The sequence below is a fragment of the Amphibalanus amphitrite genome, unplaced genomic scaffold, assembly GCF_019059575.1.
Source record: "Amphibalanus amphitrite isolate SeventyFive unplaced genomic scaffold, NRLGWU_Aamphi_draft 001394F_arrow, whole genome shotgun sequence".
NCBI lineage: Eukaryota > Metazoa > Arthropoda > Thecostraca > Balanomorpha > Balanidae > Amphibalanus > Amphibalanus amphitrite.
The window spans coordinates 57156-71297 of NW_024882887.1; the positions used below are offsets into that span (position 1 = coordinate 57156).

General features: G+C 51.8%; 1 protein-coding gene across 1 annotated transcript in view; it reads right to left on the reverse strand.

The window, feature by feature from the left end:
* Positions 1 to 1056: 1056 nt before the first annotated feature.
* The window catches only part of LOC122372738 (synaptogenesis protein syg-2-like), a 69796-nt gene continuing 56710 nt past the window's right edge, over positions 1057 to 14142 (reverse strand). Inside the window, exons 11-16 of the mRNA XM_043350270.1 lie at positions 8284 to 8417; positions 7174 to 7310; positions 6625 to 6784; positions 5352 to 5573; positions 2855 to 2940; positions 1057 to 2196 (exon numbers count right to left, since the gene is read on the reverse strand). Of these exons, the coding sequence (XP_043206205.1) occupies positions 2026 to 2196; positions 2855 to 2940; positions 5352 to 5573; positions 6625 to 6784; positions 7174 to 7310; positions 8284 to 8417 (910 nt within the window). The 3' untranslated portion in view covers positions 1057 to 2025. The remainder of the gene's footprint in view (positions 2197 to 2854; positions 2941 to 5351; positions 5574 to 6624; positions 6785 to 7173; positions 7311 to 8283; positions 8418 to 14142) is intronic.

A 14142-nucleotide genomic window follows, 5' to 3' on the forward strand; every position in this document is an offset into this window, starting at 1 on the left:
ATTTGATAAGCATGAACTAATAAGCATGAACAAAGGATATCCAGGAAGTAACTCCGACCCCTCAGGGTTCCTGTGAGATTGATGATACTGCGATTGCGTGATAATGTCTTCTCGCAAAACAGCGAAACAACCGCTATCGTCTTCAAGTTACAACAACCTTTTGTTCTCCGACGATAACACAAGTTTCATTTAAGTTTCACTTTTTAGGGGCGATTGTTGTGTGTACCATCTGTTCTTCTAAAGGGCCCCAGCTGCCACGACGGGACTGTTTCTGAAGCCAACTGTTTTCTCTGTTTGGACGGCCCGAAGAAAAACGGAAAGACTGCTCGTCTTGGGCAGTTTAGTGTTTACGAGAGGAAGCAGCAAGCCTTTTTATCTGGGTGTCTGGACTGGACAGCCATTGAAATTGATCGTTCAAGAGCCCGTCAGAAGTGGCCGCGGGGCTGGAAGCTGGTCGGCTTTACGGAGCATCTCGAACTATATGTACTGGAAGCGTGAGCAGGTGGAAGTGAACTACCAGCCGCTATTCCTCTCTGAGATATTCTGCATGTGTATGGTGGAAGGGGAGAGCCTTTCCTTTTCTTCCACATGGTTTCGATCGTGGCTCATGAACAGTCTGCCATATAACTTTTAGCTTAGGCCGTGCTTAGGACTTCCAGTGAAATGAAATGGCGAATCTTTCGCCACATTCACAAGATCGCCAGCCGTGCCGTTTATGGATTGATGGATATGGATCGTGAATTATCACTCATGGTACATAATGATCAGTTTCATTCATTATTTTATCGTTGACCTTCAACGGTAGGTTGTGTGATCGAACGGACCAAAGGCCTCAACTCCGAAATAGAAACTTGAGAACATCGCACCTCCGTTATGCATTGCCACGTAGAGCATATTTTTCATCATTTCAGTAACCCGGCAACGTTTGCTATTCGGTAGTAATTGCAAAGGTCTGGTTCTGTCTGGTTTCTTCGTCTTTACACTAGGGCTTAAGTTCACCAACATACAAATATTCAAGTAACTGCAAAGGTCATGGCATGCAACAAAGCCCCCGTGTCTCTGAACAACATTTATTCTTGTAACTTCAACCATGCGTAGAATGATAGAAAACATATTTGATGAGTATTTTGCGAAATTGCAACAGCAGTATGAAGTTACGTACTTTAATTCAGATTCGGAAAGCTTGTGGACCCTTCCGATCAAATGTGAGTGATGAGGTGACTGATAATAACATGACATAATCCCCTCCATAGCTCACGGTAACAGTTTCAAACGACACATGACATTCAACATTCCATTAGCCACAGTTATTAAACACGGATAAAGAATAGCTGCTTTAGTTAGCGCCCACCACTCGCTCGGCCCCTTTCCGTCACTGGCAGAGTCGGCCGACTGGGTACATACGGCCCTGGTCTGAGCCAGCAACCCGGACCGCTGTAACAGCGACCTGGATCAATGTATTGCATTTAGTGAAAGTTTGATACGCCTCGCTACGCAGAACGACGCGGATCTAGCCAACATTCCGCAGCGTTTGGCGGCGACGGCAGGCCATTTTAGTGGCGAGTCTAGTGGCGGTTCAGGGTCTTTTATCGGGTCAGCGATGGACACTCCTCGCTGCCAACCGGCACAACGATCCGAGAACGGTAGTTTGACGCATACCACACTTACACTGCGCGTCCGCGCGTCCGGTACGTGGCCTTTGCCAATGGCGTACCCTCACCGTCTCGACCACATACTGCGACTGGTCGGACCACCGTCACCCCATCCCATAACAGAACATACACATACTTTCAAACGGTCCGCTGACAAACATTTGGGAGCCGTTACTGGCATACCTGTAGTCTGGTCCGGTGGTCCGGTCCGTGGTCCTTCCCATGGTCCGGTCCCGTTCCCAACACACCCGCGGTCCACCTCTCTTCTAACACACAGTCATGGTCCGTTTCACCCGTTGTAACAGTCCCAGTTCACCTGAGGTCCGGTCGTCTCCCCGGCAGGTACAGCCCGCCCCTCTCAGCGACCGGCGCGTCATACAAAACTCTGCCGGTGGCTGCAGCGTGTAAAGGTGATCCGATCTCCGACCAGCACGGGCGGGGGCGGCGGCGTGGGCGGCGGCGGCGGCTCCGGCGGCTCGGCCGCCCCCGCCACCAGCCGAGAGCGCGGCAGCTCGACGCTGTCGATTGCCGTCTGCAATCGCTTCTGAGGAGGGCGGCACATATAAATGGTCACTGAAGTCACAGATGGTTACAAACGGTCACCGAAGTCATATAGGTTCTAGGAGGTCGAAGGGTTCAAAGAGGTCACAGAGGTTGCAAATGGCCAGAGGTCATAGAGGCCAGAGATCACAAATGTTCTTCGATATCAAAGGTCATACGAGTTAACGGGTCAAAGCTGATCACTGATCACAGAAACACAAACTTTTAAAAGGTCACATAGTTAAATCACAGACGGAAACCGCCGATGAGACTGCGACATACAACAGACAGACAGACAGACAGGATGTGCGCGAAAACGTGCTATCATTTCAATTTTCTCACAGAAGATGTGAGAGGATGTAGGTTATGATGTAAGGAGCTGGAAAGGAGAATAGAGTGAACCATCATAAAGAAGAGCAAGTGACATACACGCAAGCATACATCAAAATGTCGCCTCCCTTGCCATAGTGATTGGCGATGCTCATAACTTTTAGCTCACATTTATTCACTGTGCGACAGCTCTGTCCGGAAGGCGATACTCAATTTTGCGGTGGCCGGCGGCGTAATTTAATTTTACACTTCCTACGAAACCCCGATGGTGAGACTGGGATCACTGCTCAATACTGCGCGAAGTGGCACGTGCGTGCAGGGGGTGCACTGACCCTGTAGTAGGGAGACGCCACGTCCGTGTCAGGCAGACAGGAGCCGACCAGAGAGGCGGTCAGTGGCCGGCCGGTCACCTCCCGATCTGCGGAGAGACAGCTTCGGTCAGTTGGTGGTACCCGGCAGATGAGATACGACAGAATTGTATAGGGAACACGACAAAAGCTTACCATCTGTCCAATGTCCATCTAATGGTAGCTAAATACACTATTTTACTACTCTGTGATGTGGTAAAAAAGGAAAATTACACGGCTTCACCAGCGTTGATTGTGAGGGGAGGAATGCTTGTGAGTCATGACGTTTGAAGCTATTCCTCAACCGCCGGTAATGATAACTTCTCTGGGCTGAAAAAGCAGTCTGAAGCTAGCACAGTGTCGTCATTAGTTTGCTAAACCGCGCCCATTTACGACCGTTGTTCGTTAACGTGAGCCGAACGGATCGTTAAATTAGTCCGTTAATTCATGTCAGTCTACGGCAATGCATTGGTCCATCTAAATTACGCCAGTGTGCTACACGGTCCGTGAAACCAAACATGTCTGGAGCATTGTCTAATTATTCGAGGCCGCAGTGTTCGTGCTGAGGACAAATCACGGGTCCGACTGCCTATTTCTGTGGATGAGCGATGGATCCCATCATATCTGTCTCGCAAACCGTCCGTCAACTGTCCTGCCAGTGGACGAACGGTTAGTCCCAGTGTCCTGTCTCGTGAACGGACCGTGGAATTCCGTTGTCTTGTCTGTGAACGGACCGCTGGATCCCGTTGTCCTGTCTCACTAACGAGCTGCGGAATCCCGTTGTCCCGTCTGTAACCGGAGGTGGGTTCCCTGTCCCGTCTATGAGCGGACAGGCCCGGTGTTACGCCCGCCCGCCGCCCCTGGTCGACGCGGCGGCCCGACTCGATGCCGGCGGTCACACGGCCGCTGAATCGATACACACTGCTCTCTGGGGCAGCCGGTGAGCTCAGAGCGGCGGCGGCCAATCTCTGACACCAGCTGAGCTCCCGTCCGGCGACCGGCCGCGCCGCGCCGCCGCTCGCCGCTCAGGAGCTCCCCTGGGACACCGGTGTGGCGGCAGTCCCCCGCAGGGAGCGCCGACTGACCGCCAGCACAGACCACCGACAGACGGACAGACGAGCTGAGCTCTATATACCCAGCCGACGAGACGACACTCATCGCCAGATGTCATTTAAATGCGAGCTGCAGCGGTCCGAGCCGCCGCTGGCTGAGACGACATTTGAATACGACAAGACAAATTTGCGTTCAAATCATAGCTCTTGCGATTTGATGTGAGACGTGAAAAGTCAAGGCGTCCGCAGCGCGAACTGACGATGTTGACAAATGTTCCTCCTTGTTTTCCTTCTTGTTCTTTTAGGCTTTTTGTTCCCTACTGGTTGATAAAGAAGTTGGCTGGTAATTTAGTGGAAACAATTTTGAGACAACAAAAATAAGTGCTGTTTGTCCGGCGTAATTACAATAGATCAACTGATGACTGTAAAGAGGGCTACAAAGACGGTCGTGTCGCCTAATCCAAAAACATTACCAACTGGTGAGCTGGTGAGCTCTATGTGTGAATAGTTGACCAAGTATAAGGATGCATCGCAGCTTACCATGCTTAGCGTCACATGTAAGCGAGGCAGTTTTTCAATAATAAGAAGTCGTAAGTAATAACTGAAAGAAAACTGAGGTATGTAGGTTGAGTCTGAAATGAGTTCGACAATGCCCATTGGTGAGCGGTTTAGACACATCGCTGTCAAGACGTCCAAAGACAGGCTGTCGGGGAACCACTGACGGCTGTCGACTCGCTGTCACGCTGTCACAATGTTAGGGCGCCCATGTGCAACTGGCAAAGCACTGTCCAAACAATGCGTCCACAGCCGGCACCGATGCTCCCGCAGCTGATCTGTCCGTGCTCCCGCAGCCGGCACCGGTGCGCCCGCAGCCGGTCTGTCAGGGCGCCTCCGCTTATCGACTGGCCACCGGAAGTCAGTGGCCAATTTTTCCGTCTGACAGCGGCTCAGATTGGCTGGAAATCCGCGGGGACCGCCACCGGTGCGCTTGGGCGGAGACACAGCGGCCAGAGCGCTGGGAGTGCCGCGCAGAAATCTAGGTCTGTCAAAGTGTCAGTCCATTCACGGCGACTGCGTGACAGAGAGATCGGGGACAGCGAGACAGCAGTCACAGCGAGTCGCCGGTCAGCGACACACCGGTCACAGCGGCACACAGTCACAGAGACACACTGGTCACAGTCGATCAGCGACACACTGCCCTGGACACAGTGAAACAGCGACCACAGCGACACATCACTCAACGACACATTCGGTCATTGAGGCTGGCAGCCCATTCATGTAAGATAATGCCAGGTAATCAGGTAATGCCACCACATTGAGCGCATACCTGTCATACCTACTCCATGAGACGGTGATAACTCACAACAAAAGCAGATGGACCACAGCACTATTCCCATGGTCCCTCACCAAAGATGAGACAGCTGACTGACCTGCCGGGACGATGTCCGGTCCAACAGTAATGTGCTGGTGACTCTCTGTCGGTTTGTCGGGCGGCGTGGTGACGGGGGCGGCAGCGTGACGTCGGCCGCTGGCCGCTCTTCTCCTCACGGTGACTAGCGCGCCAGCGAGCAGCAGAAGTAGAAGAAGGGTGGCCAGTATCGAGCCCGAGAGGAGAGCGGCCACCGGGGCGGCCGCAGGAGCCACGCTGTAGGCTGCACAGACACCAAACAACGTCAGATACCGCCGGAGTTCGGATACGAGCACTAAAATACATCGTCAGACACTGGCATACACCGCCAGACACCGCCAGTGTTCAAAACACCAAAGCTGTGGGAATTTACGGTAACTATACTTCAGCCCGTACTGTCTCTCTCAGTCCTGTTCAGCCCCTTCTCTTCCCACGGAGATTGATGCTATAAAACAAGTACCGGTTCATCAACCCTTGCACGGCCCCTGACCCGACGCGCGTATGTACAACCTCAGAGCCTGCGTTGCCGCTCTGGGCCGATTTCCTCATCTGGGTGGCCCGGTGAGCGGCAGAAAATATCAGGCTGCTCCGAGCTTTTACGGTGTCGATAACTCGGCCATAACCCGGCCGAGGGTCGTCTGGTAGCGCGACGGGGCGTCGTATACGGACATGCAATGGGAAGATCGGGACGTCGGCGCGACCCCCGTCACCGGTCGCAATTGCCTCCCCCTCTGCAGCCCGACAGTTGGATCTGTCATAGACTTGGACGTTTTGACTCACCCACCCATACTTCCGACGCATGCCTTTCGTCACAATCCCGGACGTTATTCTATAGGCTGTAACTTTGTTATTGCTTTGTCTATTGCAAACATTCAGACCAAAAAGGACCATTAAAGGACCACAAGCTCTGTTTTCCCTTCAGGACATTGGTGAGAGAAAAATATGAGTCGTGAGAACTAAGAAGACAATCAATTGACGCACCCCGCGGCTCAGCCCATCCCGGGGGACAGGTCACCGAGTCACGCTAAACAGCTACTCCGGGAATTTGTCCCCAGACCCCAACAGAGTTCCTTCACCGGTTACCGATCACCGCACAGCCCAGAACACGAGAGAAAATGTTTCAAGGAGCGGAGGGATCCTGAAGGGACGGTTGTGCAACAACTCACCGGTCATCTGCCCGTATCAACACCCCTCTCACGGACACTCATCGGCAGCGTGACAGAGAGTATTATAAAATACTCTCTGATTTTATAATCCACCCCCTGAACTCTACGACTCCATCCGTGTCAACTCACCGACTCTGTCCGCGGTCAGTTCCAGTGTGGGCACCTGCAGTCGGGTGATCCGACCGCGGCCCTTGCCGTTCACGGCGTACAGCTCGGCAGTGAAGTTGGTGCCGGCAGACAGCTCCGTCACACGGAAGTACGGCGTGCTCGAGCTGACGTTCCGGACCAGCTGTGGAGACAGAGGGACCAGCACACATCAACACCAATCTTTGCTGTCGCCAGTCACCAGGCTCTGATATGATGACAGCTATAGAGCTTTAGCAGCATTCCGTAGAATTGTGAGGTAACGTTGGAAACGAAAGTTCAGCCTTAGCAAAATTTGCAATTTAAAGCTCTGTTTTCCCTTCAGGGCATTGCTGAGTTTACATAATTTTTCGCTTGAAGTGAAGGGTTGCAAGGGGTACACACTGCACGGCCCACCCGTCAGTCCTGCTCGTAGCAAGCAACTAGGGCAGCTAGTAATGGGAAGGAGGTGTCCGGCCCACCTGTCTGTTCTGGTCCTGTCAGACAGCCAACGAACCAGGGCACAGTGTGCTGAGGGATGGATGCGCGACCCACCTGTCTGTCCTGATCCTGCCAGACCACCAGGGCGAACACCTGCTGAAGTCCGCCGTCGGAGCCCTTCTGACAACCGATCTCGAACGATGTGACCGTCTGGTTGTGCACCTCACACTGACGCAGCCGCTCCGGCAGGCCTGGACAGCGAGCGATACAACGCGTAATTAATAACGATAGTGGCCTGCAATAGAGGGTGGGCGGTATTCACAGCTAGATAAAAGAAAACATCTTTGAGTTTAAAACCGTCTAAATGGGTGCTTCTGGTAGTCACAAGCCGGCACTGTTAGCCTCTTAGCAACAGATAATCTTGCAATGTTATGCTTTGTCTTTAGAACTTGCGAAAGAGCATGTCATTTGATGGAAATGAAACTTGAAAGGCCATAAAGACCGAGAGCACAATGAAATTAAGGGATATAAACGACATGGTCTAAAAATAGTGCGTGTCGGCCATGCCACAAAGGGTGCCCGGCATGAGTCAACCACAATGAATCTAATGCCGCACTCAGTTCACAAGGTGAGGAAATTGAGGAAATAATGGAGAAACAATTTGACAGCGGACGACTTAACAGCACTAGAGTAAACCGAGATTGACACAAGTGGAATTTCGATACAGACACTTTGTTAGGCATGAAAGGCTCGAAAAGTTGTCTTGTTGTAAGTTGGGTAACTACAACGGTGCCTCATCTCAAGTTCAGCGCCACTTTGAAACCTTTTACAAATCAACCGTCAAACGTCTGAAGAAAGAACACTTCTACTCTGTGGAACGAGTCCAACGAGTGTTCTGCTGGGAAGTGTGGTATTTAAAGCGACAAGAAACTTCGCAATGCTCTACTTGGCATTCATTGGAAAGATTTACAGACAACCGAACTATACGAGACGTCGATTTCACCATTAGAAAGAAGCTTTTATGCCTGAAGCGTGTGAGAGCTCGCCATTGAACTTCGCATTATTTTTCACGGACAATAGGATAAAGTGACTGGTCGTGTTATTTGGAGCATTTCACATAGACCCCTTTGGCGAGCCACGCCAGCACATTCCTTGTCGTACAATAGGCATGCATTTACGATGAATCAGGAAGTGTTTTTGATGTTTAGCCTAAGGGACACTGACTTGCTGGGAGCATCTGGAAGAGACACGGTCGTCTCTGGAGTCCGACGGCGTTGCTGCTGGTGCACCCGATAACCGCGTACTCTGGCGACCCCAGGGTGAACCGGAGCACGCTGCTGCCACCCGAGCTGGTGTACCTGAGACACACAGACAGACACAATCGAATGAAGTCCCATCAATTTTTAACGTGAAACTATTTTCTTAATTAGCAAGCGAGTCATGCCTTTAACCTACATCTTTCACCAGCCGTTAACCCGCGCCCTGGTGGGGTCTGTTTATAACGCGACCTGGTGGGGGGGGGGGGGGCTATTTTTTGCCCCCCCCCCTCGTATCTCTGAAACTACTGGACGGATCCGCAAAATTCAAACGGCGTTCGAAAGGCCTGTCAAATTTGTTGAAGGAAACCAAATTTCATTGACCTCGGGGTCACCGATGACGTCACAGGTCAGGTCAAAGATGAAATGTTTCACCGTTCACGGGTCTTCTAGGGAATGCGCTATAACACCGAGGAAAACGCATTTTGTCGAGAATCAGCGATAGGGCGTCAGTTGCCTAGTAGATATGTTGCTATTAGAGGTCACTGACAATACCAGGTCAGGTCACAGGTCAGGTCACCAAGGGTCACAGGTCAGGTCACATGAGCCCAACTTTACTAAGGTTGTGTGATGCATGTTTTATGGCCAATTTTTCATTTCCAACTCAATGGTGTTGGTTATAAGACTATCAGGTACGGCTTAGGTCACTTTCTGGTGAAGTTCAGGTCAAGGTCAGGCCAAAAAATGTCAAATTTTAAAATTGATAGTTTTTCATAAAATGGGTATCGATTCGATGCAGCTCGTCACGGGGAGTCTAATGGTGGTCTTTGTTTTGCGCTACGGGGTCTAGAATTTCTAAAAATTGAGTTTGAAAATTTGACGTCATCAATTTTGAACAGTTTTTTCGCTATAACTTCGCCAAAAAAAGAGGTATCAATCTCAAATTTGGTATGTGGATGGAAGGCGGTAAGGACTATCACATATATTCCGGTTTTTGCGAAATTCAAAAAACTTTTCGGATTTTTCGATTATTATATCCAAAATATTTATTTTTTTGATTTTTGGGGGTCAAAATCCAAAAATTTCAAAAATCCGAAATAGCAGTTTTGTAGCCCTGTCGATTCTACAGCTTTTATGTATTTATCATTTTTCTGTATTTGCAAAGCTATAGGCCTCACAGCTCTTCCCGCGAAACCCTTTTTTGGGTCGAAAACGGCAGAACATGACTGACGTCATTTCCGGCCAACCTATCATAGCCTTTATAAATTTTTTTGGTCACATTGTTAGCGGAGCGCCGCCAGAGTCAACATAAAGTTCTTGAAAAAGGCACACTGTATTTTCACCGCTTGTGAGCACTCGGACACGAAAACCGCACGACCGTCACGCTCCGGCTCCGTCCCCGAATGCCCGCCCCCCCCGCCGGCCGCCGCAGTCAGCGGTCAGCCGGTGCCCCGCGGCGGTAACCTCCGCAGGGGCGAGGTCAGGCTCCGGCGGAGGGCAGGGCGCCCGCAGGGGCGAGGTCAGGTCAGCCCCGACTCGACTCGGACACCGCAGCGACGCGGTGTAACATAAACGCACATACGGGTACACTGCCCCCCTCTACACCAAGTCGCGCGGACAAACAAAACAACCAACAAAACTGGCGCGCGTGTCATATCATCTTGCGGAACTCGCCAAACCACACAAATCGCAACGAGAAGCGCAACAAAAGAAACACTTTTCACCCGCCATCACAGTCAATGTACGGCATCATCAACAGAGCAACTTCACCCGTAGTAAAGAGAAACATTCAGACAAAGCTTCCATGTATGTATAACAACAGCAGCCGGGGCGGTCATCGGAACTAAGGGTTTTACGAACTTTACGAAGTTGGAGATGCCGAAGGACATGTTTCGTCGGAACCCCCATCGCCAAGTGCCGCCGCCCGCCGTCCACGGTCACGCACGCGCCTCGACCGTCGGAAGAATGGGCTACTGTGCAATGGCCCCCTGCTCGCTCCATCTTCGTTCATCTCAAAACGCACCCGCTGACTTCTTCGCGATGAGGCGGGATCTCGAAGGCAGCTGCGTCGCAGAGTGGCAGACTGCGTCCGATCGTGATGCTGAAGCATCGGCCGAGTAGCTGCACGAACAAGACGTTGTCCAGTCGGAGCCTCACCGACTCCAGTTGGAGTCAGAACTCCAGCACGAATTATCTGTGACGGATCCGGCTGGGAGCCCGACGCCACCGCTGGTCCTGCGGCAGTGATGACATCCTTCGAGGTACGGCGATGTAGCAGTTGCTTGAGGTAAGCCGGTGCATCATAGTAAGTACGGAGCTGTGAGTGATGAGCCCTCCGTTCAACACCATCATCCGTCTTCACGAGGTAAGTAACACCACTTTCAGCCACTTCAGATACAGTCAGTGGACCAATATAACGTGCTTCGAACTTGTTTTCGAGGCGATGTCCAGGTAGCTGGACCGTCTTTTTCACACGGTCTCCGATTCGGAATGGCTTAAACTTCGGATGGCCTGCCTTCCACACATCCTGCCCTTCATCAGAGGCGACACGCGACTCTGTGTCCGCATTTCTCGCATCAAGTAGGAGGGCCGCAGGTGACGTACCGATTTCTGCATGCTTGGTGTTGTTGTACGTTGTCATAGCCTTGGCGAGGTGCAGGTCCCAGTCACCAGCGGAGTCCGTCAGTAAGCGAAGTGACTGACCAATCGTCCTGTTGCAACGCTCCACTGCACCGTTACCCTCGGGATGGTAAGGCGTGCTGTACGCGTGCTGAATCTTCCAGTCGCTCAGGACGGATTCAAATTCCATGCCACGAAACTCCGGACCATTATCAGACAGCACCCGCTGAGGAACCTTCAGAAGAGCTGGCAGAACACGATGATGAAACGCACGTGCCACCGCTGCTGCTGATTTGGATCGCAAAGGCACTGCCACTGCCCACTTGGAACAGTGGTCCACCGCCACCAGACATCCCAGGTGACCTCTTCCTGAGCGAGGGAACATGACGACATCGACTGCCACCAACTCAAATGGCGACTGACACTCTATCTTCTTCACGGGAGGTGGGTGTAATTGAGGCGATGGTTTGTAAAGCTGACAGCGCTGGCAGGTCCGTACAATGTCTGAGATCACCAACTGAAGTCCAGGCGCGAAGAGCCGTTGACCAAAAAGATCGAGCAGCTTATCTCTTCCGATGTGTGCCATATCTTCATGCGCGTGAAACACCAACTCGACCAGCCATGACCGCGAGATAACCGGCAATGGACCATTGTCCGGGTGGTCGAAGACAAGTAAATCATCCCTCAGCTGCAAATGATCCATGTGCTTCTTGAAACATTTCAGGCTCTCAGGCAGACGACCAGGCGGGGTTGTCTGTTCGACATGCGTCTTCAACTCCTTCAGCTGGTCACTGGAGGCCTGATGCTCCCGAATAGACGATGTAGTAGGGACTCCCATGTCAACAGTGTAGCTGACAGCGGCAGCCCTCTGAGCGTCAGGATCGGCGAACATGCTTACTTCACTCCCACCCAGTCGAATTTGAAGACTCGCGAAATCTAGGCAGATGCCGACAGTCCGAATGAAGTCAGCACCGAGGAGTAGACAATGGCCGAAGGAATCGGCCTCGTCAACGAGGAGAACCATGGCCACTGGAGCATGTGACGGCATACCGACTTGTGCGTGGATGAGCCTCTCGCACCGTGCTTGCCCACACAGGCCTATGATGGGTATGCTAACTCTCTGGATGGCGATGCCAGGATCATGAGATGAAATGAGCCGCAATGCACTGGCACTTATCATGCCGATGGCCGCACCGGTATCCAGTAATCCACACAGCGGCACCCCATTGCAGAACGCTGTGATGGTACACTGAGTGTGCTGGTCATGGTCGCAGCTTGGCTTCAACTTCTTGCAGGACGAGTTGGAGGACGTCGTGTCATCAACCTGAGATGCCGTGACTGGTGTCTCCTCCACACTCCTTGCAGAGACTCGACAACTCGCAACGCTCGCAGCGGTCAGTTGCGTTTTGTCGGTCTCCAGGTACGACTGAAGGAGATTGAAGTGAATGCCCCCAAGGCATTGTAGGTGCAGGATATCATTCGCTGAACGACAGTCATCAGTGAAGGTCATCGGGTTAGTTGGGCCAAAATGAACGACAATTTTTACTTTGTACATGGCTGCTGCCACGGTGAGCATATCCATCGCCAGAGGTTGTCCTGAAAACCGCATCAGCCTCAGAGACTGTCGAGATAACCGATCGAGCCGGAAGCCATACTTAGCGGGGCTCCGAAGGGCCTCATCTACCAGCCTCCGGCGAATGTCCCCACCGTCTGCAGGGAACCCATCTCTCTCAGTCATCCAGTGTCGAAGACAATCCACCAGAGAGTTTCCACCGCCTTCAGGACGGTACCGAAGACGAAGACCGTCTGGCAGTTCTTCGTTCTGGTAGGTCCCAGCGGCTGTTGCTGAGGACACTTGCATCCGTGACAGGAGATCTGCGGCGAAGTTTGATTGTCCAGGGACGTAGATAATTTCGTAGTTGTAATCAGCAAGTTCTTCCACGGTGCGGGCAAGACGATGGTTGACGAGCCGCATGTTGTGGAGGTACATCAGTGCCTGGTGGTCAGTGTAGATTTTAAAATGAACAGCACACAAGAATGAGTGGAATGTCTTGACTCCCCAGCGAAGAGCAGCAAGCTCACGACCAGTTACTGAGTAGTTCTTTTGCGCGCTGGTGAAGGTCATCGAGGCAAAAGCAATGAATCTGGGCTGTCCGTCCTGCTCTTGAGTTAAGCACGCTCCAGCACCGATAGCAGAGGCATCCACCCACAGACAGAGAGGACTTGCATCAGGTCTGTAATCGGGGAACGCGAGTGTTATATCAGCTTGCATGTCGGACTTCAGCTGTTCGAATGACTCAATCATCTCATCAGTCCAGGTCAGAACAGTCTTTGCAGGTAAGCCTGTCAGTGCAGACAGAGGTTTGGCGATTGTAGAGCAGTCCTTTACGAACTTCCGCTGGTAATTCACTATTCCCAAGAACTGTCGCAGCTGGTGAACCGTTCGCGGTTTATCCAGTCGCTGGATCTGGTCCACGTACTCCGGTGACTTCCGAAGACCCGATGAACTAATGATGTGTCCCAAGAACTTCACTTCTGGTTGAAACCAAGTACACTTGCGTCCGTTCAGCTTGATTCCCTGGGATCCGAGCGCCGTAAGAACGTCGTCGACCAGCTGCACATGCTTTTCAAACGTAGTCTCCTTCAGAAGAATATCATCTAGATATACGACAAGCTTCTCACGTGCAAATCCGTGAAGAATCGTCTGCATTTCCTTTTGAAATTGTGCTGGGGCATTCTTTAATCCAAAAGGAAGGCGTCGAAACCTCCAATGGGCCCTGGGTGTGCTGAATGCAGTGTAGTCACGTGACTCTTCCTCCAGAGGGAGGTGATAATATGCCTTGGAGATGTCCAGTGCACTGAACCACTGCACTCCGTGATGAGTCCCAAAAACAGTATCGTTGACCTCTGGCATGGGAAATCTGGTTGTTACAGTCTTCTGGTTTAGCCGGCGATAGTCAATGCACAGTCGCAATGTGCCATCCTTTTTTCGGATTGGGACGATGGGAGCATTCCAAGAAGATTCACATCGCTCAATGATGCCGAGACGCTCCAAGTCTAGACACTGACGCTCGACTTCGTCCGCAACTGGGGCAGACATCTTCCGTGGTCTGATGTAAATGGGCGTATCATCAGTCAACTCAATACGATGTGGTGTCATCAACGACTGGAGCGCATCCGCATCCGAGCGCATGAACACTGTTGAGTG